Here is a 26,352-nt window from a genome sequence, read left to right as displayed (position 1 = left end):
TGTCTGGTGGTACGTGGGGGATGGGCAGTGACATTACTGTGTGTACTAACTAATGTACTAAAAAGATCAAATGAAGATCTCACTCCACTAGAATGAAACGCTGCTATTCAGCTCAATGGCTAATCACTGCTGCAGCCCACTTTCAGCTCAGATAGCTTAAAGCAAAAATAAAATAAAAAACTGCACGATCAAAGAGATGAGCAAATTATTAAAGAAGATGGGATTGGAATGATAACCTAGCAGTTCCTCTGCTATAACTAAATGTAGTTAGAAGCCCACTCCCCAAACCCACAGTGGATTTACACTTTAACCTCACTGGTCGAAACAAATGGGCTTCATATAAAGGAAATTTTTATTACCTATGCCTATTATGCACTGCTCAAATATCTCACCTCACCTGTTACTTAATAGAAGTTTTCCTGCTCCAGACACTTGCCAATTGGCATTAGTTATTGTCCGTTGTGGAAGACATCTCAACAATATTTTTAACAATGATACAATATGAAAACAGATATTACAACCATGATGCCATGCCAAGACAAGACATGGCCATATAGGCCATTCTGTATTTACCAATACAGGGTCGTGTATGGCATATGAAAAAAGCATACAGTAACTGTAAAATGTCAATGTCAATACCTCTAAATACAGTAAAGTAAAAACAAGGGCCATTTATTTATTTAAAACAAGGGCCTTTATTTATTTATTTTTCGCAGTGATGCAGTATAACTACTTCTTATAGTAATGAAAGAAAAATACAGCCTTTAAAAATGATGTATCCTGTATCCATTATAATTATGTATTTTATCCTACAATAAAACTGAGTAAACAACTCCAACAAGTACATTTTCGTCCTCAATGGGTTGGCCAATCATCTGAAATTGCACATTGTGCATTGGCATAGGCAGGTAAAGTAATTTAAGCCATTTATTAGCATTTTGGGGGTGCATATAATTCCCTATGGTCTGGTACAGTGCTTTTCAAACTTTTTCTGCCCAAGGCACACCGGTGGGAAAGTCAAAATCTCAAGGCACACATGTATTCATAGTGAAAATAGACGGCTTGAGATCTTGACTTGCCTTTTAATGGTGTGCCTTGGGCACAAAAAGTTTGAAAACCACTGCTTTATCCACTGCTAGGGGTTAAAGCCCTACTCTCCAGCAAGTACAGTCAGCTAATAAATATTTAAGCAACATTATAAAGCCCCCACTCAAGCATTTTCAATGAGCTCAGTTTACCACCATCTGAGAATCTTAACAAAGCCTTGCCTCTTCTGAGGCAGAGCAGGGTAAAAAAAAAATCAATGATCCCCCCATCCTTATCACAGCTCATCTCTTCTATGAGCCATAAACATGTTGAAATTCTTTCTCTAAACCCATTCCACATTCTGCACACACCTCCCTGCTTCTCTCTCTATGATACTGTATGTACTGTAATTGTGTGATTCTCTTTCAGGCCCTTTCGCCTCAGACGTAGTGCACATGGTGTGCAGACTGTGCACCCTATCTGTCACCCTGGCTGTGAAGATCAGTTTTCCCTACAAAATATGAACAAATCATTGGCTATATAAACTATTCTGTCCACCACGGCTTGCAAAGCCAAAGGGCGCGTGAGTCGAGCCCATTGGTCGAGGCCTGTTTCGCTCATTCATGTTTTGGGCCCAAACCGACCCTAACTTTTAGTACTAGATTTAGCCACTTGGAAATGCTTGCTTCAAGAATCCCTCCCGTCCTGGGGGCGAGTATTGTTTCTGTAGGATGTGAGACGTGATACACGGCTTGTGATTGGCTGAAACGGGGGTAGCGGCGGCTCCGCTGTGTTCACTTGGACCGCGCGAGGTGTACACAAGTGCGGAGGTATGAAACTAGGGGGGGGGGGGGGGTAATTCCTGTAGGAGACACAAAGGAGACTCTTTGTGTGTCCTACCGGAACCGCTGCCGGTCATCAAATTATTGGCTTAGGGACAATGCCACAAAAAACGAATAAATATCCATGAATTCAAGTCTCCATGGGGTGACTAATCGATAGAAAAAAAGTCATTTTGTGGGTGAACTATCCCTTTAATATATTCATCCACGTTGAATTACTGTAGACAGTACAATATGAGTCAGAATGATGCCTGATTAAGTGAATAAACTCATCTGGATTCAATTTGTATCAGTCTATTTGTCTGAGAGAGTGTGTATGCATACGCTATTGCGCGGGTGTGTGCCTGCTCGTGTGTGTGCACTAGAGATGCGCGGATGGGTTTTTTTGTCACCCAAATCCGCGTTAACAAGTTCATTATCTATCCGCCATCCACCCGCGTTAATTATATCATCCTATTTATAGATCCGCACCAACCGCACCAAATAATGTTATTTTCCTGAGGTAAGTTTTCTTATAAACGATGTCACTCACCACTGTCGCGATGCAGTGACTGTATACAATCCACAACCATGGTAACAACAAGTGCACGTCTTCATTAAGTTACTTTCGCTTTCAACCACTTTGTTGCCATGTTGGCTTTTTATAAGCTTTTTATAAGCGACTTTTTTGCTGGCTTGTTTGGCACTTGTTTTGGGCTTGTTTTCATAGACCTGGCTGCTTATTTCTCTCGCAACCTGGCAACACTGGCTGGCTGCAAAGCAACATGTAGTGAGCGGCTATTTTGTGCCTGGTGTAAAATGACGTAATATTAAAATACTACAAACGCACACACAGTGAAATGTAGTGCTTTTTAAAAGCTATTATAGGCCTATAGATTGATATCATTAATTTAATTCCCGCATTATTTCACCCGCGGTTTATCCAATATTAATTAATAATTATATTTGATTGACCCAAATCCACCCAAACTGCGGTTAACTGCGGCAACCGCGGCTAAAACCGCGATCCGCGCATCTCTAGTGTGCACACCTGCCTGCCTGTAGTGTGTAAAGCATCAATGTATAGATGGTGCATTATGTGTGTGTGGGCATAGAGGCCCGATAGAGGCCACAAGGTAAAAAAAAACAATCTTTTGGCAAACCACGGCAGAGAAAGCAGTTTCATCTCAATACATTTTCAGAACCGGAACAGTGAGGGGACATTGGGCCAATCTCCATCACTGCACCTCTATAACAACAGATATGCAATGATCCTCCCATATCACAGCCCATCTCTTCTATGAGCCATAAACACAGACATGGAGATTCTTTCTCTAAAACCCATTCCCCATTCTGCACACACCTCCCTGCTTCTCTCTCTCTGTGATACTTTATACTGTAACTGTGGGATGATTCTGTTTCAGGCCCTTTCGCCTCAGACACACCGTGCACGGTGTGCACCCTATCTGTCACCCTGGCTGGGAAGACCGTTTTTTTTCCCTATAAAATCGGAAAAAATCATTGGCTATATAAACTATTCTGTCCACCACGGCTTGCAAAGTCAAAGGGCGTGTGAGTCGACGTGCACGGCCATCGGCTGCTCAGTGTGCGAGCACTCACTTACCTATTGCTCACTCGGGCACAACACAGGGCCTCACAAGCTTATAGTACAGTGTGAGATGTCTACATTCAGTAAGAGATCAAGGTGATTAGTCGTGTAAGTGTGCGTGTGTGTGCGTTTGTGTGTGTGTGTGTGTGTGTGTGTGTGTGTGTGTGTGTGTGTGTGTGTGTGTGTGTGTGTGTGTGTGTGTGTGTGTGTGTGTGTGTGTGTGTGCGTGTGGCTTTATATAAAAAAATGCAACCAGGAAGCTGTTATCGTCAATGTTATGAGTTATGAGTATAATACATGTATATTATGTTTGGCCTACTTTAAGTCAAACAAGCAAAAGTAAATATTTGACTATTGTCCCCATTGTCTTGTTTGATATTTTTTTTCCAGTTGTGTGTATCACAAATAGAGATGCAACCCATGTAGATCATACATGCCACTTTGTTTTTATTATGGAGGCATAGTGTAGTGTAGTGCAGTATTCTGTATCTGTGTCTTTGAGGTTCATATAATATAAGAAGGTGCATGTGATAGAAAGACACTATCTAAATCAGAAGGTCAACTTAATAGGCAGCCTAATACAATATTACAAAATAAAAGGCTTGGCTGTTGGGCATTAAAACATCTTTCTGATGAGCCCTTGAGAGTAAGCCTTATCTTTTTCTAATTTAAGAGAGAGAGAGATAGAGAGAAAATATCTTATCCTTACTATCAAGGGAGGAGAAGGTGATTTCAGTTGTACAAGGAACTACTCTTGAATATTTAAGATAGCTGTGTCTGGTGAGGCCTTAAAACAAATGAGTAAGACTTTAGAAATGCTTTGCATAAGCAGCTTAAGGAAGGAAACACGATGTGTATGATACTGGCCAAAGATAAAAGTGTAGGCATTTTTTCCCACATGGAGATATGCTGGCCTTTTAAATTCTGCAGAGGTGTGTCGAAGAGGACCAGTTCAATCAGCTAAATCCCAGCACTCTTCCACGAAGTTAACATGAGACTCAAATGAGTTGTCAATAATGATATGCAATAATACAATGCTTAGCCGACTGATAAAGACAGCGAGAGATCCTGCCAGCCTCATCACATGAACACTACAGAAATTCTAGTACATCGGAAAGATCCGTCTTGATCAAATGACTTTAGAGATAATGTGTACTGACTTGCTTGATGTTAGGACAACTGTAGGAGCAATATCAAGAAATGAGTTTCGCAAAATGCAGCCTCCTGGTGGCGCTATAAAAGGCTGATGTAAAAAATGCAGGGCAGAGGTTTTTCCTTGGCCTCTACCTCTAGGGAGGAGTGTGCATGCACATTTTCACGCCGATCGGTCCAGTTATAGGTAAAAACGCAAATGTCTTCCTTGACCTAGTGGCAATGTGCGTGCAAAGTTTCACGGCAATCACACGCTGTGTTCATGATTTGAGGCATTTTGTTCAAAATGGAGCACTCCTGCAAACTTTGGAAGCCAATCTTAGCCAATTAGGATGGAATGTGAGAAATCCGACAGACTCATTTGGTTTAATGACTATAGAGATACTGTGTACCGGTTTGCGTGATGTTTTGGCAAAATCTGTAGGAGTAATATAAAATTATAAAAAAATATATTTTGTTTTGCACAAGTCGGCCTCCTGGTGGCTCTATAACAGGCCCATGTGAAAGATTGGGGGCAGAGGTTTGATCTGGCGTCCAGGGAGTGTGTGTGTACAGTTTCACGTCAATCGGGCCAACACTGCCAGAGATTAGCTGTCCACAGACGGATGGCCGGACGGACGGACGGACGGACAGGGTGCAAAACATAGTTTCGACCATACCTTCGGCCTGGCGGAGACAATTAGATATTTTGTGTCATAAAGAAATGTATGCATTGGCTTTTGCATTTCCAAACTATGCAGAGGCGAGTGGATAAAGTGGATTGGATTGGATTGGATTGGAGTGTGGACAGCGAGAAAAGTGGTTTGTATAAATATCAAGTTTAAAAAATGGAGTTTAACTGCCGTATGTTTATAGATATACTTGGAAAAAACAAGGCTCAGGGGGCAGCCCGTTCTCTGGCCCCTTCACTCATACAGAACATTCCCATTCAAATCACGTATCAACCAATCATTGGTGAATCCAATAGAAATATCCCATTACGTGTTTTGTCAACCAGACCCAACAGTAAAATGGTTAGAAAAAATAAACCACATAATGCAAACAGGCAGAAGCGTAACCTTCCACAGCTCAGTAGGGTCTATACCGTGTGTGTCTGGGGGGGGGATGTAGGGATTACACATAGCATACAGATTGGGAGGTAGACTCAGCTCAGCCAAGCTAAAATTCAACTTGACTCAACCCTTACGCCTGACTTACACTTGGTTGTGCACTGAAACACCCAAACAGGCTTTAGATAAACACAGAACATTGTATGTGCCCTAGTTCAGTGGTTCTCAATGTAGGGTCCGGGGACCCCCAGGGGTCCTTGAGGGGGTTCCAGGGGGTCCCCAGCTAAATTTATTAATAGTATCAAAATCAGTTTAACCACTTAACCCTATTTTATACTTTGGCTATTCAAAATGAGCCGAGCTACAAGCTCACAACACATCACGATGTGACGCGTTGTGAGCTTGTAGATCTGCTATTTTCGGACCTTGACATGAAGATGTTTGAGAACCAGTGTCCCTAGTTAACATGGAGACAGCCTAACGTCATTCCATAACACAGCTCTCCGTTTCCGCCATTAGCTCTCTTGTGTAACCATGGCAATGTGGACTCATTCTCCCCGTTGCCACTCAGGAGGACATTGTTTCCCACAATGCAACAGATTGAATTCAGCATTATTAGCAATTGACAGGACCTCTGTTGTACAACATTAGACCTCTATAAAAGCACTATGTTATGTAGATGATGGCAATCATTTTTATATAATCGTCCATGTGCTGAATTACTGCAGAAATTTACAAATTAATGAATTAAATGATGCCTGACAAGTGAATACACTGGATTCAATTTGTATTGTAATAATGTCTGAGAGAGTGTGTATGCAAACACCATTGTGCGGGTTTGTGCCTGCTTGTGTGGTGTGCGTCATGTACAGATGGTGCATTATGTGTGTGGAGGCCCAATAGAGGCCACAAAGGTAAAAAAAAACAATCTTTTGGCAAACCGTGGCAGGGAAAGCAGTTTCCTCTCAATAAATATTCAGGCAGAACCAGCGCTGTGAGGGGACATTGGGCCTATTACCAATCTCCATCACTGCACCGCTATAACCTATATACTGTAACAACAGCTATGCAATACTCTCTCTCTCTCTCTCTCTCTCTCTCTCTCTCCTCTCTCTCTCTCTCTCTCTCTCTCTCTCTCTCTCTCTCTCTCTCTCTCTCTCTTCTCTCTCTCTCTCTCTCTCTCTCTCTCTCTCTCTCTCTCTCTCTCTCTCTCTCTCTCTCTCTCTCTCTCTCTCTCTCTCTCTCTCACTCTCTCTCTCTCTATTTCACTCTCTATTTCACTCTCTGATTCATTTCTTTCATTTGTCAGTTTTTTTGTGTCTTTCTTCGTTATAACCCCCGCCCCCCCCAGGAAGCTATTGCATTATTTTCTGTCATATTTACATCATAATCCCTAGTTGGCAAATATAGCCTACTACAGTATTCCATAGAATCCCTCTCCCTCTCCCTCCCTTAGCCCCCCCCCCCCCCCCCACCCTCTCTCACTCTGCCCTTTCTTTCTCTCCGTTTCTCGCATTCTGCCTGTAAGGGAATAATGCGAGCCATCACCGTCTGGCAGTGGCACGGCAAAGTGCATCAGGTTGTATAGGAGTGTTGTGATTAATTGAGCTTGCCAAACGGAAAATGAAATGTCACAAAGGCCATGCTTTTGAGCAGGCTGTTTATTGTTTGTTTGATAGAAAATTGTGGTGGATGGTGGTGGTGGGGGGGGGGGGGGGGGGGGGGGACGGAGAAGAGGAACACACATGATCAACTTCCTGATTTTTCCGCGTCCAGGCCTCTTGCCTCCCGATCTGTCGGGGAGCATTCAGATCACTGATAGGAGTAGACGGTCTTAATTGACTTTGTGGTTCCGTGTTCTGTGCGGTCACCGGGGCCAGGAAGGGAATGGAAACACACCCCTGCACATCAATGATCACAGGATGACAAGCAATCTTCTGTCTCTCTCGTGTGTTCACAGACACATTTGTTTTGCTGACTCTTTTCTTACACAACTAGATTGATTTTGCGACTTATTGAGTAGTTAAAGTGAACACTATGCGATTTGAAACACAGCAGTCTTGGCACCTACAGTAGGTCTGTGCTATATGAATGAATATCCCGGTTATTTCAAACTTGATTGATTACGATTAATGAACGATTATTAAGACAAATATAGCAGATCTACAAGCTCAGATCGCTATTTGTGCATGCCACCATTGTACAACAAAGTATATATACAGGGCTTAAGTTGTTCATCAGACTAATTGATTTAGTCGATAACAAATCTATTAGAACTTTTTTCTGTTGATTTGTTGATATATTTATGAAATGTGGAAGAAGAGAAAAAACCTTGCTTCTCAATTATTCGATTAACCTACATGAGCAAGATTAAGCCAGTTACTTACTAGTTCATAATATCGGTTTTCAATGCATTTTTAGTTAATTGCTCAACTTTCACCACAAGCTGACACTGTATAAAAGATCACTGACTTTATCAGAGCTTTAACAAACTTCATATTAGACCTTTAACACATTGAATGCCAATCGCGTAGATCTACACGAACCTATTTAAAGCCGCAGCGTGCCAATCGTGTAGATCTACGCGAACCGCCGGTTCGCGTAGATCCCCCCCCAGGTGCACTTTCGGAATTTGTTGATCCATTTCCGGTTCCGGTTTGAAGACCGGAAACAGAATTATTTGGGATCCGGTTTTGCCGATCACGTCGGCCCTCGTTCTAATGACGAAACTGAAACTCAATTCTCTTCCTGTAGTTTTTTCTCCTCGCATATCACTGTTTAACGTAATCCGCTCTAACTACAACCATGGAGCTCCGTTTGACATGTGGTTTTCACTGGTAGATTCAGTGAGAAATCGCCGATGTAAACAGACAATGCACAGCTCAATCTTAAGGATTTTAACAAGATCTATGGCGACGTGAAAAAAACAACAATAACACGTTGGCACTGGTGAGTACATTATTAACGTCTGGCATGGAATGTGTTAAGAAACCGAACAAATTCACTTCAAAACCAGTCAAATCCAAGCTGCTGTTGAAATAAACATATAGGCCAATGCTCTAACATTCAAAATCTGCTACTTTACTTTCTATGATTTTCTCTGGTGAAATGCCCTATAGACCATATTCACACGGCGGCCATGTTTCTATGAAGTCAATGAAAGTAGCTACCCCGGGTGGCGGCACTTTCAATGTTAAATTCCAATATGGCCGCCGTGTGAATATGGTCTATTGGTGCAGGTGGTGCTATTTACAATCAGCACAGGTGTGTTGGGTAAATCCCCAGTCCAGAGCTCCTCCCACCTAGGACTGAGCAGGAGGGAATTTTCAACACATCTTAAAATTCGCATACTTTCATGATTTCCTTTTGGACTGAAAATATCTCCATAAAGCATAAAATGTAAGTATGCAATTTACACACAGCACCAAACACCAAACAATGCTCTCTCTCTACACACACACACACACGCACGCACACACACGCACACGCACACACACACACACACACACACACACACACACACACACACACACACACACACACCCCCACACGCACACGCACACGCACACGCACACACACACACACACACACACACACACACACACACACACACACACGCGACTGCACACACACACATCTTGTGCCATAAGCCAGCACAACATTTCTACAAACGCATTTTACCCTAAATTTAGTCCAATAATGACTGTTGACTGAATGTTTCTAAAGGTTCTTTAATGATTCCATGCTTGGAGCAGGGTCTCTGGGATCATGTGTTTTGCCCCAGTCCAGCATTGTAGAGTCACTGGTTTTCTATGCAATCTGGTGTACAGGTACAGCCGACCATGTGGGCTTGGAACAAGATGAGAAAAATGACCAAAAAGAGATCCCATCCATTCCTTCTTCTCTTTTGAGAGGACGTGCAGTGACAGGTTAGCAGCCTGGCACAATATCCATTTCCAATGGCATAATTTACTGGTCCTCTTGTATCCTAGAATATTCTGAGATGAACATTCGTCAAAAAATAGATCTACAAGCTCACGTGTCGCAACGCTTGTAGACCTGCTATTTTTGGCAAAGCAAACCGGTCAACTAAGCATAAGATTTAACTGGGTAAGTTGTTTATTCTCACGTGCACACACACACACACACAATACACCCAATAGCAAGTTAGCAACACTGCAGATGGTCAAATTCTTCTACTCCCAGCTTTCAGCAGTGTGAGCTCGCTACGGTTGGAAGCTCCAATTTCACCTTCAACTTCAATTGAGTCGCAACTTGCACTGCCACGGCTACAACCACAATTCTATTAACCTAGTTCCCAGTAAGCTCAGTGATCAGTACATTTACATGCACACACTACTAGAAACCAGGATACTGTCAGTGAGAAGAACTCTGTTGAGGCAGGAAATAGGGTTTATCTGGTTACTCTAAAACGTCAGTATACATGCATTTTGGTCAGTGATTGGATGTTTCCATGCCTCCACAAAAAGAGGTGTTTTATTCTCAGTAATACATTAGAAAAACACACCGTCTTCAAATGCAAGAAAGATATTTAAAGGGAATACAACAACGTTTCGGTCTATCCATCAGACCTTCTTCAGGTTATCTTAAGGACCTGGTCTTTAAAGTCCTTACGATCTAATAGACCGAGACGTTGTATTCAATTTCCCATTAAATATTTTTTTCTTGCATTTGAAGACAATTCTCAGTAATACTCCCATTTTGATCAGGGCCGTCACACTACCGACCGAAGGAGTCCAATCCGAGGGATGAATTTGGGGGTGGGTGGGGGGGGGGGATATTTGAACATTCATTATGTATCAGTGTACAGCAGCCGCTCTCACCTCTATCTCTCTCTCTCTCTCTCTCTCTCTCTCCCCCCCGCCTGCTGCACCAGCAGCTTGTTGTGTGTAGCTATTTAGAAAACAGGCGGCAATTAACCACCCGCTAAGCACCTACTGTACCACCCTGCATCCTATCAGAGCCAAGGGACTCAACCATCTGCAATTTGACTGCTTTGTCCGAAAGTAAAATTGGACATGGCCGCCGGTACTGTGCTCAAAACTTTTGTTTCTTTTTTTTGTTTTGTTACGTGCAGAAAGGACTATTCCTGATCAGTTGGATGACCCAGACTGGCTTCCTGATGTTGCATTTTTGTCGGATACTTAAATGTGCTTAATATGCAGCTGCAACAAACTTGTTATGGAACACACCAAGGCAGCATTCGTTCTCTTACAAAATTAAATTAGGTCTGTGGGAGATGCAACTATCCCAGAGGAACCCATCTAATTTTCCCCTCTGTGCAGTCATGGGAATAAGTACAAGGACAAAATATCACGGCTGAAAAGTGAGTTTCAGAATAGTTTCCAAGTCTTCAGTTGCTCTTTCGCCCACTGTTTACGCTCAGATGTGGAGAAACTCTAAATGGAACTAATTGAAGTTCAGTGTAATTCGGCTTTGAAATATACATTTGAGACTGTGAGTTGGGATTCATTCTATCAAGAATGAGACGAATGTACCCCAAGATGGCAGACTTTGCCTCAAAGATCCTTTGATCTTTGAGGCACACGCACACGCACACACACACACACACACACACACACACACACACACACACACACACACACACACACACAGATATCGATGTATTAATGTTCTTTAGGAGAAATCCTGCTCACAGATACACAACATATTATGTATCTGTGAGCAGGATTTCACCTAAAGAACATTAATAAATCCATTTCTATATATGTACAGTGTGTGTGTGTGTGTGTGTGTGTGTGTGTGTGTGTGTGTGTGTGTGTGTGTGTGTGTGTGTTCATTTATTTATTAATATCGGAATCAACCAGACAAATCACTCCACCGACTAAGAGCGGTAGACAGACAGATAAGATAGACAGATAGAAAGATACTAGATAGATAGATTATGCATGTGTTTGAACAAGGCTTACACATGATGTGACCATTTACTATGCAAAATCAGGCATGCAGTTTCTACTGTATTTATACAGTAAGTTCAGAGTTATGGGGAACACTATCATATGTGAATAGTATGAATATGAGTTGTTACAGAATTACAATACCAATATTGTCAATGTCAAGGCTTCCCATGATATCCATTACAGTAACATCCCCTGTAATAGTTGAAATGGGAATGCTGGACACCATAACCTTTCTATAACATAATTTCATGAAATGGGCCATCAAATCATTTCACTCGCATTTGCTTTGAGGGATTTCGCTGTGGGCACATATTTGAATTTAACTGTTGTCTTGTTATGAAATCACTGTGTGGATTATGCAATTCCCACTTTAATAATCCCATCATGGCGTTGTGCTCTCTTGTCGTTGTGGGAAAATGATGGTATCATTCTCCCAGCAGCAAAACAAAGGCTCTCTGTCAGAAGACAGGGTGAGGAGGCACAGTCCAGGGCTATAGTCCATTAAAAGCTATATAAATCTATGCTTGCACTAAATCTCTACTGTGCTGTGCACATTGTTATTCACACGCATTTCGTGCCATTCATTAGACGTTCTATAAGAGCATGTTAATGCATTGACTCCCCATGGAAATATCCCTGCGATGGATGAAAACAAAAGCAAAACTGGTCAAGCATTGAAAGCAATCTGTTCTGTACAGCTGATGTCCCAGCTCTGAAGACAAAACGGCGTTCAAGAACAACATTAATGCGCGGGCAAAACTCTATCACCTTACATAAAATGAGACAACCTTTTTCAGAGCTCTCAAGAGAATAATTCTCTCAGGCACAATCTATGGGGTAAAGCCTTGATGTCTGCAGACATAGGTAAACAGCGCAGGTAAATCTCATTTCTGTCTAATACGGCATAATGGAGAGAGCCAGGCTCTCAGCCTGACAGCCAAGAATCCACCACTGCAATGGGCTAATGAAACAAACAGCCCCAAGCGAGCCGTTATGACTACAGAGGCAGGGAATGGAGCAAAACGCACTAACAACGACGCAGCTAATTTCCAGTGCAACTCCTTGGGCGGAGAAAACTTTATAACCTACGTGTAGTTCAGCAGAATCTGCAGGAGATTGTGCATCCAGAGTCTGGAAAGGACACATTGGCCCTAATTCATGAAATGAACATAGGACAGAAAACTGCTCGTCCTTTATCAGTCTGTCGTCAATTTAACAGGAGCGTAGCCTCCAGTCAGTTCTCACAAAGGTTTAAGTCAGTTTCCACTTAAGGTACTGTACATAGCACATGTATGGAGAACCACTACAAATCCACACACAATCACACTCCATGCATGTAACCCCCCCTGCACAGAGCACGGTTCACACACACAGTACTGCAGATTCCCAGCCACATCAGAGCAACTCTGTGACCCCCCCAAGAGCATCAGTAGTAGGACAGCGTGCCGGGCTAACAAACTGCCACAGGGTGCACAGGAGGCAGGCTGGGCGCCACTGACTGATCTGCGGGGTAAATTGGCTCGGGGAGGGGGCAGCGGATGGGAGCAGCCAATGGAGGTAAATAACCATCCTGCTGGATGGTAAGTTGAGTTCCGCTGGGCGATAAGGCCTGATTGGACATCCCCTCAGTGAGGGCGCACAGTCTGATAAGCTGCTGAACATTCTGTGCTGCACAAACACACAGCTCTTCTCTCCTAAACAGGGAGTTGGGGGGGGCAAAAGAACTAGAAAAACAAGGGATGGGAGGAGGAGGAAGAGAAGGAGACAAAGCAGAGAGTGCAAGTGAAAGAGAGAGAAAGTGAAGGAGAGAGAGTTAAAAACAGGTACAATGAGAGAGAGACAGGGGAGGATAGGGTGGTGTGTTGACCAAACTCTGATGCGAGAGGCGTGTCTGGGATACAAACTCGCTCAATCTTTCCCATCTAGCTAAAACACAGGGGCTGGCTGGGTGAGAACATTTCCAGCGCAAACAAGGAACATGTGTCACTCTCTCTCACACACCAGACACGAGCCCACTGCGCTTCTTTCAAACTAGATCGGTGTGTCACAAGAAGTGATGAGAGGCTTCACAGGACAGACTTTTCCAGGAACTCAATAGGTAAAGAGTGTTTTTCTGTTCCATACACAGGTAATATCCTCTGTCTAGACTGCAATCAAAACCTGCATTGTATTATTATTTATTTCTGTGTGCGGGTGTTTGTGTGTGTGTGTGTGTGTGTGTGTGTGTGTGTGTGTGTGGGGGGGGGGGGGGGGGGGCTGGCGTGTATTTGGGAGTAAACAGCATACCTCCACCGTGGACAAGCCACTCCTGAATGTTTTTTACCAGCAGATGCACGACAGCTATTATATGGAAGATTGAAGCACAAGAGTTGAGTGCAAGCCGAGAGAAGACACTCAGGGGGAGGAGGCTGCCACAGCAGGGTGCAAATAATGAGAATAAGCATTAGAGCAAAACATTAGGAAAAATAATGGGCATTTATTTTGTTTCTTTTTTTAATATTTTTGGCGTCTTGTGTGATTTATGGGGGAGTCGTCTGCAAGCTCATTACAGCTGGTGTGCCCTTTATGAGAGATCATGGGAAACGACCAGGAAGCGCACTGCAGGGGTCTTTCTCTACTGCTCTCACTCTTTTGTTCTTTTTATTCATCTGTTTTGGCCACCTATCCGTGTGATCTGCTGTGAATCTGACTCCTTTCATGGCATCAGAAGTGAAATGAAAGTCCAGGAGCCTCAGGTATTCTCCAGTTAAGGTGGCTCTCCACCAAACAGACTTACAGACTGGCAGTCAGGTCTGACGTCGGATTTTCAGGTTGTCCAAAAGTTCTGGTCATCACACCGCACAAACTATTGCGCGGTCGGGCGATTATTGTGCGTATGCATCAGGGGAAATAAAATGAAATAACTCTCCACACCAGGAGGTGGCAGGAGCCTGCAGCCCTCAGAGAGCTTGGAGCGAAACAAAAACACAGAGCGCTAGTCGTAGTACTGCTTGGCTTGAGTTGATCGTATAGGAATTGAGAGTTGAGAATATGGCATCTAGTTCAAATGTGCGACGGGCAATGTCTCTGGCTTATCTAGGCTTGCTCCTTGGACGAGAGGTCTACTTCTCTACGGAGCCTTTACCCCCCTCTCTCCCCCCTCTCCACCACCCTTCTGCTACCGACGGGCAGTAGCTGTCGGTAGCCGACCGAGCAAGTTTGGTCGGCTTTCGACGCTTCCCTACAACTTACAGTACGACCTGACACGACAGCGTGCACACCGCCCATTCGACAACACCTCCGCCTTCCAATGCTTACCGCACCGCCGTCAGTGCGGTGGAGAGCTACCTTTAGAGGATTAAAATCGTCAAATGAGACCACATTTACCAAATTCAGATGGCGGCCATTTTGCACTAACTTTGCTAGCCATGTTAGGTATTAAGTAAGAGCAATTTTTTTGTACATAGCCAATTGGATCCATACCTGCATCGCCTCTATCGCAGCCTTTTTACTGACTAACTGACAAAAACTGCAAAAAACTAAATGCAGAATCTGTTATTCAGCAAGTAACATACATTGATTGAGGAATTAAACATATTTGAAACACTGATTGTCACTGGAATGCCTGGATAATATATGTCCTCATCAAACTGAAACACTACAACTGCAGCTGCAGAAAAACAGCACCAACCAAACCCCTTAGTAAAATGATTCCTGTTTTTTTTTTTTTTCTCGCGCCAGTCAAATTACTCCAGTTGAGTGTGTTTGTGTTTGAATCTGTCTCGAAATAGCCTAAATGGAAATAATCACAAGTGATTATCCTGCTCACTCTTCCAAGCTGGAGAATGTCACTGACTTTGTGTAAGGAAATGTAATTTTTTAGGAGATCAAGGAACGCAAACTGAACACAAAGAGACTCTTTTATCATTTAAATGTCAATGCCTGCGGTTCATTTCTTTGGAGAAAGAGTGAAACTGTTAGAATACATTGCAGCCCCGGTGGTGGGTCTGACAGAGGGTTGATCCCTTCGGTTCAATTTTCAATTTTGCAGTTTGAACCCATCTGCGTTCAATCTCATGGAACTTTCGTCCTGGATGATAGGGCCATATATCCAAGCCCAGCTATAATCTCAAATGCCATTAGACTCATTTCAATTGAAAATCACTCCAGTTAGACCTTGGTGGGGTCTATACAGTCAGTAACTTAGATCGATCAAAGTCTCATCTAGATTATGGTTGCATTAGTCATCGGCCAGTATGGAAAGCCGTACCACTGCTGGTAATGGATGTACGGCTGCATGGCATGATGGGATGCAGGGTGAATGCTGACACTGCATAGCAGTTTCCATTAGATTGCTGAGATATTCAACCACTACTTGACATCGGTTCATTTTACTATGGGGTATGGTACAGTTTAACAGGTTATTAAAGGCAAAATGTTCATATTGTAGGAGTAATTTTTGGAGGGCTGATTCATTTCATCCCACATTGATAGTACGAGCGGTTAAATGTTAAATGTACGGTATGTGAGTAGTGTACAATACTTCTAAGCAGGATCTGATTACTAAATAGGGTTCAATTTGCTGGGGGGCATGTGGGGGAAATACATGCCTCTGGTCATTATTTTTGTTTTATCCCTGCTCCTGGTCAGACTGGATTTCCTTGTTTGATATTCATATTTGATAATATCGAAATGTAATAATACTTGTTATACAACAAAGCATATAGGGCTTAACCCTTTAAGACCGGGAACGCATCTGTGTGCCATTTTAAGATTTCTTTGGCCATTCAAAAATAGCAGATCTACAAGCTCATTGCGCGGCACTATGAGCTTGTAGATCTGCTATTTTTGAGAAATCGTGAAAATGTGTTCAAATCTTTGAAAATATATATTTTAAAGCAACTTTTTTACTCTGATCTGTGCTTCTGGGGTCCCTGGAACAACATATTTTGAGATGGGGGTCCGCGGCCAATTACATATCATTTTGGGGGTCCTTGACATGGAAAAGTTGGAGCACCACTGATATAGAAACATCAATTTTTTTCAAAAAATGTCAGAAAATGTAATAAAAATAGCAGATCTACAAGCTCGTAGAGCAGCACTCGGTGCCGCGCTATGAGCTTGCAGATCTGCTATTTTTTAATAGCCCAAAGAAATCTAAAATGACACAGACGCGTTCCCGGCCGTTTTCTGTTTTACAAATCAAACCCTGACCATAAAGCGCAAATTTAGAACATTACTCTTCAGCAAGATTTAGGCTGTATACAAACAAAGCCAACAGAAAATCTCTCCTTACTCACACATAGGCCTTATACAGTATTATGCTATCAATAAACTCAACCCCAGACCACACAGATTTCCATTGCGGCATCTCCAGAGGCAGTTGAAAGTTAAGGGAGGGCACATAAGTTCTTTATTCGCTTTATCACAGTATTTCATCCAAAGAACAGTATTCAGCAATTCTCAGATCAACATATCACACAGACTCCAAATAGCTCCAGCATCTTGCCTCACTGGCTGGCCTTGGCTCTTCAAGCAGCCAATGATCAGAGAGTGAGGGGCAAAGGGAAACGAAGCAGAGGGGGGGAGATTTCTTCTTTTTTGGGGGGGGGGGGGGGGCTGACTTACAGCTTTTATTTGCCCCAACGACAGCTTGCTGTGTTGGAAAACCACTTAATCTCCCAGTCCAGGGGTTCTGAAGGTCATGGCGCCCTACACTGACCTGGAGAGCAATGTATCTAAAGACTGTGGCTTTCCTCTTAACACGAGCGCAGACACACTGTACACACACGATGCTCCCAGGCACACAGACATGCAAATTCATACATGCACTAACTGCTGCATGTACTGATCCATAAAATATTCACCCTCATACACCCCATTTTACTACACTCAGACACACATTACATTGAACTTCATATTTCAAAATATTACATACTCAGCATTGCGATGCATATTTTATATTATTACATGCTCAGCTTTTATTTGCTGTGGGTCTGGGGAGTGATATCCAGGTACAAAGGAACCAAAACAGAAAACTGTGGCCGCATAGGCTATTAACAAGGGCAAGACCTGCCACCACCACCTGCCGTGTACTCAGACAGCTCCCTCCCCTCACTTTCGGGAAATCCCAGTGCGACATAGCCTGACTATCAGTGAGTGCCGCCTATGGTCTGGAGCCAGAGTAAGTGTGACTACCATTTTGGTAGCCCTGGCGGTTCCTTGTTGATAATGCTAATATAGTTAATAATCTATAGTTATCAAATTAAAGCGCAGATTAACTGCTATTTTCTCTTCCTCTGTGAATAAATAAGGTTATGTGATTATTATTTTTTATCTATAAAAAAGATCTCATCTCAAAAGATTCATCTAATATATTTTGATATATCTTATTATGTTAGAGATTTAATATGTTTTTTTGTATTCCAGTTTTCCCCTATCTTTTCTTCTTGGATGTTTACCCTAACATCCCTGGGGGGAACATTCGCTCGCTCACTCACACGCCTAAGGCAGAGAGCGCTGAAATGCGATAGCAGCTCCTAGCGCGTCTTTACCAATAGAAATGCATGTCAGAACAGCGCTGGCAGCTCAAGAAATGCTTCCTGAGGACATCCTTCCTTACAGAATCTCGCTAATGGTGTGCTCAATAATACACATATTCTTAAGCCTGTTCGAGAATACAGATACTATGAAGAATGTACAGTAGTCTAGAGGCTAGAGCCCAGTAGGCTTGATGGTTTGGGGAGCTGTGGCACATGGGAGATGAGAGGCTGTAGCAGACATGTGGGTATACAGTAATTCCTGGCCCAAATGCCAGGTTCGGCCATCAGTCACAAAACTAAGGTGAGTCATGAATGCAGCTGACCAGATGGAATCTACTGCAGCTGCTTATCAGAATCCCAGTTGATTACAAGTCTGATTATTGAGTATCTTTATATTAGTACCTATGCTGCTACCAACATCTATGCATTCTATTGCTCTTTTTTGCATGATTGGATTGATGTAATTAAGAAAATGTTGTAGCCTACACACTTCAATGTTGTGTTCAATGACAAAATACACTCATCCATCCAACCATCATCCATCTTTACAGCTGCCTTAACTTTTAAAATTAATTCAGTGAATACAATGGCTCTTCTCTTCATTTTGTCAAAAGAAAAAACATTTTACTCCTACCCCCACACAGCTCCTCCAACAACCTGACGTGGGACAGTGGTTTAAAGACTGCTGTGAGAGCTGCTCTACGATGCAAACCTTGTCCAAGTAGAAGGCATACTGTATAAGATACGTGAATCTTTTAGCATCGATGGTGTAACCACGTTGCAGTGCTATATATTCTTCGGTTTTAACTCAACTCCGGTGCTTGTACATCGCACTCCCGTCGACAACACAGCTGTCAGATACAAATCAAATGAATGTGCTACAGCTCTGTGAGGCTCCTTGGAGTGCCTCTGAATATGTGATGACTCAGGCCTATGCGAGATGCCTGTACTGTAACTGCCTTCTCATTCACTAGCTGCCTATACTACTACATGCACTAGTCATTATGGCCCCGTGAAGCTCTGAAGGGGTATTTGCAGAAACCTGAAGGGAAGGCAGTTCTCATAAAAGGTTTTATCTCTCTAATCCCAAGATGGGTGGGAAAACAGAGAAGAGCTGGTGTCTCGCTTGCATCACTGATTCATTCCTGCCGCCTTTGTTAGTCGTTTCTCTCCTGCACCTTTCATTCATCAGACGGCTATGTGAATTGGGCAGTATGCTTAGCAGTGCAGCTGCATATGTGAGCAACTTGTAGCGAAATTAGGAGTTTTATCTATGTTAATTATGTAAATGATATGCCAATATTTCTTATCAAGATGGAAGGCAGGTTTTTTTTTTCCTCTCAGCAAATTTCCGATGAGACTCCCATAAGGGAAAAAAATGAACAATATTTCAATAGCACTTGACTTCATAGGAAAACTGCTTTGATTTAGTTTGAAATGTCACGCCTTTTATCAAAATTAATTTAGAGCTTGACAATGTTTTTCTTCTCTATAAAAACATAGGCATGGGCTTTACTATAGATATAAATCACTCTGTGCACTCTTCACCTCAACAGCTTCATTGTCGTTAGTCAGTATGGCAATCACTCTATTCCAGAAAGGATGACACCAGTCCATTAAAACCATACTGGTGGGAGGCCTTATAGTTTATGATAAGGTCATAAATCAACAATGACATGCTATTTAACCTTAAAGGACCAGACCGTTGTCATTGTCTATTCAGGTGTAGCTTCCGCCATACATAGATAGAGCATTTTCCCATCAATGGCTTTATTATTCAATTTCACTTCTGTTAAAATCTTCTCTGAAATGACACAAATAATTGAGTCAGTGTTGGCTAAACCTCATTGCACAGTAAATCATGTATGTTTGAATTTAGTTTGTAAATCAATAATTTCTCCAGGGATTATCAGCTAGACTTAACAAAGAATTCATGTTAAACGCGCCGATAACATAACAAAAAATAACCATGCAATAATATTTAGTGTGTTGGATTACCTATCTCAAGTAAATTGTAGGTCTCGGCTAGTTGATTTTCATACCATACTGAAATGAATGGAATCTAGAACCTTTCTTGAAAGCCAAACAAACTACGGTAGACTATGCTTTGGAAAATGGTCGTTATTAATTGTACCATGAGTCATAATCAATGGGATAAACATGCCAGATCACACTTATGGTCCTTTAACCATCTAAACCCTATACTTCGTTGACCGGGGTCCCCAGGGGTCTGTACTTGGACCCCTCCTTTTATCCAAAATCTATGCCAAATCTGTTCACCGAAAATAGTCGATTGGCAATTTTTGACCAATGTTCACCTAGTTATGACATGCCCAGAATAGGGACGCTAGGGTTCACGTGTTTAAATTCATTTTGTTTACATACGGTATCTAAAGGACAGCACATCTAGGGGTTCATATGATTGAAAGTGGATTCCTTGCATGTCTCCTCAACCTGGCACTGTGCCTTTCAAGCCTCAACCTCAGACTAGACTAAAGTTGACAGAATTATCAAACCACAGGTTAGGCGGAGGAATATTAAATCATCAGCCGTGCCCTGATGCCTTGTCGTCAGTCCTCGATGTTGCCTCAGTAATGAGATGTCAAGCTAAAAGGTTATTATGGAAATGACAAGGGCCAACGTCTTGCACGCACTGATAATTACTGAGATTGTGTTGGGCAATACAGATTAGCCCAACATGTTCCCTCACCTCCTCCAGGCCCTGAGCAGGTGAACTCTGATTATAAAATACAGTATCAATTAGGGCTGTGCAATACAGTATATCATATATATATATATATATATATATATATATATATATATATATATATATATATATATATATATATATATATATATATATACATACACTATAGTATCATATATCAAGAACCCAGTCAATATCGATATCGAGATATTTGGTCAAACATACTAGGGCTGTATGTATGCCCTAAACATACTAGGGCTGTAGGCCCTACTATAGTATACTATAGTATACTAGGGCACAGACAATCAATGAGGCCTGCCCATTGAATTCCATGAATGATAATGTAATTTGGTCTTCTTGGTGCAGCCATATGTAAGGCGGGAAGAGAATATCGATGATAAAAAAAAAAGAAAAGAAAGAAATCCACATTTACCTGCAGTGAAGTTGTAACTTGCTGAAAATCCCACTGCCTCCAGTTCCCCATCGGTAACAAATTTTATCCAAAGATATCGGCCGGTGCTCCTGATGTCAGGCGGGCTGTGCTGACCACAGTATCGGCCAAGCATTCGGGAGAAGCCAAAGGGGCCATCCCGTACCTCGATGTTGTCAAATTTACATTCCCAAGAGGACTCTATAGAATAGTTCTCTTCAAAGTGGAGATCAATACACTGCCTTGGTGGGGCTGCAAAGACACAAAGTAAGAGATGGAAAACAATTGAGTCAAATATTAAGCACGCACTCTATTCATTGATCAGCGCTCACCCAAACTCATTATCGGTCGCACACCCATTCAATGAAGGCCTTCATCCTTATCTCTTAGCCAATTTCAGACTCTGACTGCCCAACATTTCTAGAACAGTGATAAGTGTCTCCATACAGTTGATATGCCATGTATTAGTTTGACTAATTACAGGTTAACTTGATCTTCTCCACTGATTAATCAAATATAATTTCCTGGCACAAAGAATTAACAGATTCAAATGGACCCTCGCTGTCTAATTTCAAGCTATTACAGCACAGTCTCCCACTTGATCAGTATACTCTGATTTCCTGCCCATAATAACCTGAAGGGTGTTTCAGCTGCAGGAGAATATCAGACAAAACTAAATGTCTTTCTCTCTCTTTTTTTTTTACACAGCACATGTGTTACACAAAAAGTGGAGAGTCCTATGGTTCCCAAGGAGGCAAAAATCCAATGCAAAAACAATTGAGGGAGACCACTGTACAATGCAAAGGAATAGTTTGAATGCCTTCAGGCAGCAATTTTTTACAACTTGTTGTTAAGGCAAACAAACAAACAATTGGCTTAAAATCGTACAGACTACTCAACGCATTTCGAGTACGAGAACTCTACCTCAGGCAGCAATGGTAAGCATGTGAAATCATGTCAAATATAGGGAAGGGGCCACATCATAATCACTTGAGTACAGGAAAATAGTGCATTGTGAGCTTGTAGATCTGCTATTTTCCTGGCAGGTGTGGTAAGGGTGTGGTCTGTGATAAGTACATCAATCAAGATTGAAGCAAAAAACAATCAGGGGTGTGTGTCAATAAACATATTAGGCATCCTCAATGTTTTTCAGGCCAAGAACCGCTTAGCTGAGAGAGAGATGAAGCAGGGACCCCCTACTACTCCATATTGTATAAAATGTTGTGTTGCAGATTGAACTTTTTCATAGATTTCATAGCCATTTGAAATTTCATGACAGCACTGTCATCAGTGTTGTGTACATTAATGTTGGATTCATGTTAATGTGTATTTTCAGACATTTAACCACTTAAAACCATAAATACCTAGTAAATTTGACCTTCAGCACTGTACTTGATCAGCTCTTTTCCCCCCTCTACACCAAACCTCTTTGCTTAAAATAGCCAATCTCACAACGTGTTGCAGCGCGACACATTGTGAGCTTGTAGATCGGCTATTTTTGGCAACTGTTCTCCCCAGAATAGGGATGCTAGGGTTCAAGTGGTTAATGTGTAAGTAGGGGTCCCGGCCCCCTTGAAGACCCCTGCTTTACACAGCACAGTCAAAGCATCAATACAAGGATAAGCTGGTCGTGTGTTAAGAGAATCTTTACCTTCAAGGATGTAGACACATTCTGTCTCTGGAGGGTATTTGTTGGGGTAATTGGGAGAGGTAAAGAGTCCACCTTCTGGTTCTTTCACCCAGGTTCCACATTGGCCTGCAGGCTTGACTCCGGAATTGTTTTTCACTGGAAAATAAATGAATGAAATAAGTCGACAATCATGAAATCAATGTGGTGAATGAATCATCAACCATCATCTGACAACCAGGGAATTAGACGAGAACAGATGTGTGGTGGTGATGGTGAAGGAGTAGTACCTGCTGTATCCTTCTTTGTTGCCCCAGACAACCCAAGTATGAGAAGACTTGCAACAACTGCAAGAAAAACACGCACACACGCACACACGCACACACACACACACACACACACACACACACAAGCACAAAACATCAATACTGCACATTTTGGTAGAATACTCTGATGTGCACAGTTTTCTTCCTTTGCCTCTTTTCCGGCTTTAGAAGGAACCGGGCTTGATTTCACCTGAGAAAGGGCTTGAGTCAGCACCAGGACACATTTCAGCTCCTGTAGGCTTACTACCGCAGTTTATCATAGACGTATGGCCCCATAACAAGGCAAAATCAGTAGAGCTCTTGCAATGTAATGGCACACAATGCAATTCACTACTTCTTGGAAATGGAAGAGGTTGACAATAAAAACTTAGGCTATCACTGTTTCTGACAGTCTACTCCTTTATACAGCAGAGTGGAGGCCTACTGTAACTTCTTCAATGCATTGTTATCTAATTGAGTGATTGTAAGATTGCAGGTGAAGTAGGTAAGTCTGACAGAGTAAAGTCGAGGATAAATAATTCCAACATATTTCTGAGGAGAATACTTATTGATGAACACTTTATTCATTAGAACACTTATTCTATGTAAGCTAACAGTTGAAGTCCAAGCTTATCACCAGAAATGCCCCCCCCCCCCACTGTTTACTGTACATATTCTTCTTTTTGATTACAACTCGTTTATATGATTTTTTGCATGGTATTGTGCTTTCTTTGGGTTAATCCTTTTAGCATCCTTTTGTATCTAGAACTGTACTTTCTGTGCTTTTTTTCCAAACTGTTCATAAAGTATTCAATCAATCAATCAATCAATCAATCAATCAATCAATCAATAAATCAATCAATAAATCAATAAATCAATCAAAGACCTGGCCAATTAAGCTTCAATTGATTAATACAGATGGACTTACCGTGAAGGAAGCTGTTCCCATGTACCATGTCTGTTCCTTTCACAGAGGGCTTCAGACTCAACTAATTCCATTTAGATCAAGGAATACTTCAAGAAGAAAAAGGTTGAGATTGGAGATTCTAAAATAGACGGGGAACCAACCGCTATCATTAAATATTTCGGGGGAAATGACAAGGCAAATTCACTCCTCTCAATAAACTGCTGAAAGGGAAATGTGGAATTCCTGACAAATGTCGCAACAACTAATCACCAGTTTCATACAAAACCAAAAACAGGTCTAAACACTCGCCCGATTTCCATCCGAACGTTTCCAAGACCCTTTGGTGCTTCTGATGCACAGAAAGGATCAATAGTCCCGTCATCAGCCCTTTCCTATAAATCGCTCCACCTTTGCAATCTTCTTTTTTAAAGATTTGGGGGTTAAAAAGGCAGCCTCGCTTTATTCCTCAGTCCGTTTATCAGGAATTCGGGGGGTCCTTCAATAGCATGAAAAAACACACAACATACATTTTCTGACGCGTTAACTTGGACTATTTTGCGAAGTGTAGCAAAAAAAAAAAAAAAAAAAAGAGTCAGAGGAAAGTCAAAATATGAAGTGGCGGGGTTCGTTCTGGTCTCATATTGTTCCTCTACTGCATTTTCTCAGCTTCCAGAGCATCCTTCCTCCGTCTCCTCTTCTGTCAACTGAAGAGTCCCTGACTCCCTGCAGCTAGCAGGAGTTAATGTATGATCGCCCTCCTCCTCCAACCGCTGCTCGTTCATTCAACACGAGTTGGCGGCGACACAGTCAGCGGCCAGTGTGGTATCCGGAAGACTCGCCCCAAAACACACTCGCCCCCATTTTCTTTTTTTGCGGACCCCCCCCCCCTTCTTGTATTCCTGTATTTGTTTTTACTGAGGTTACGTTTAGGAATAAGGTTAGGTTTAGGCATAGTTTTACTGAGGTTAAGATGAGGAATAAGGTTAGGTTTTAGGCATAGTTTCACTGAGGTTACGTTCAGGAATAAGGTTAGGTTTAGGCATAGTTTCACTGAGGTTACGTTCAGGAATAAGGTTAGGTTTAGGCATATTTTTTACTGAGGTTACGTTTAGGAATAAGGCTAGGTTTAGGCATAGTTTTTCTGAGGTTAAGATTAGGAATAAGGTTATATTCAGGCATAGTTATACTGAGGTTAAGTTTAGGAATAAGGTCAGGTTTACGCATAGTTTTACTGAGGGTACGTTCAGGAATGGTCTGCATGGTGGCGAGTGGCGACCGTTCTGAGGTCGCCGGATTAGACCCGGGGTGAGCGTGTTTTGGGGCGAGCGTTCTTGTATTCTTCAACATGAGTTGGCGGCTTACACAGTCAGCAACCCAGTGCGCAACAAATCCTAAACACACACTTAGAAGGGGGGGAAGAAAATATTCAAAATAATCTCCCTAAAACCAGACTTGGTATCCGTGAAAACGGAAATAAGTTGAGTAGCGGTGTGCGTTTCAGCAGCTCTTCCGTCGGCGCGCAGCGAAAATGTGGAGGTAAGCAGAAAAAAAGCAATAGCAGAGGCAATGGAAGAAAGAGGATAAACCCCGATATGCGTTTCAAAAAGATATAGAAGAGCATCAGCAGCAGCAACATAAGTCCAAACAGAGGAGTCGAGAGAGTGAAGCACAAGCGAGCTCGATCCAGTCGGGCAGACAAGGTGGACCAGTCCAGAACTTGAAGTAGTCAATGCTGGGAGAGAAAATAGGACGTCTGAGAGTGAGAATACGTGTTGCAACGATCATAATATAGACCTATTTTCGTTTGGAATTTTATTGAAGCATATATACCTGGCTGATACTAAATAAACCTCAATTTCTCTGAAGCCTGCAGCAGGTTAAGGCTGTACTCAAACTTTAAACAGTCTTGATATAATTACGCTGACTCAATATCAACGCAAAACCGCAGGTGTGTGTGTGTGTGTGTGTGTGTGTGTGTGTGTGTGTGTGTGTGTGTGTGTGTGTGTGTGTGTGTGTGTGTGTGTGTGTGTGTGTGTGTGTGTGTGTGTGTGTGTGTGTGTGTGTGTGTGTGTGTGTGTGTGTGTGTGTGTGTGTGTGTGTGTGTGTGTGTGTGAGTGAGTGAGTGAGTGAGTGAGTGAGTGAGTGTGTGTGTGTGTGTGTGTGTGTGTGTGTGTGTGTGTGTGTGTGTGTGTGTGTGTGTCTATGAGCTGTGTGCGTGCGTGCGTGTGCGCGCGTGCGTCTGAACCACAGCCTGCA

At 42.4% G+C, this 26,352-nt stretch overlaps 1 protein-coding gene across 1 annotated transcript in view; it reads right to left on the bottom strand.

The window, feature by feature from the left end:
* neto1l (neuropilin (NRP) and tolloid (TLL)-like 1, like) overlaps positions 1–24,226 on the bottom strand; it is a 96,573-nt gene extending 72,347 nt beyond the window's left edge. Inside the window, exons 1-4 of the mRNA XM_080417786.1 lie at positions 24,118–24,226; positions 23,175–23,231; positions 22,909–23,043; positions 21,261–21,509 (exon numbers count right to left, since the gene is read on the bottom strand). Of these exons, the coding sequence (XP_080273912.1) occupies positions 21,261–21,509; positions 22,909–23,043; positions 23,175–23,231; positions 24,118–24,145 (469 nt within the window). The 5' untranslated portion in view covers positions 24,146–24,226. The remainder of the gene's footprint in view (positions 1–21,260; positions 21,510–22,908; positions 23,044–23,174; positions 23,232–24,117) is intronic.
* Between the last annotated feature and the right edge of the window lie 2,126 nt (positions 24,227–26,352).

Source organism: Gymnoscopelus braueri, assembly GCF_963280865.1.
Source record: "Gymnoscopelus braueri genome assembly, chromosome: 21".
In the NCBI taxonomy this organism is placed as follows: domain Eukaryota; kingdom Metazoa; phylum Chordata; class Actinopteri; order Myctophiformes; family Myctophidae; genus Gymnoscopelus; species Gymnoscopelus braueri.
This window is presented reverse-complemented; position numbering and strand designations above follow the sequence as displayed.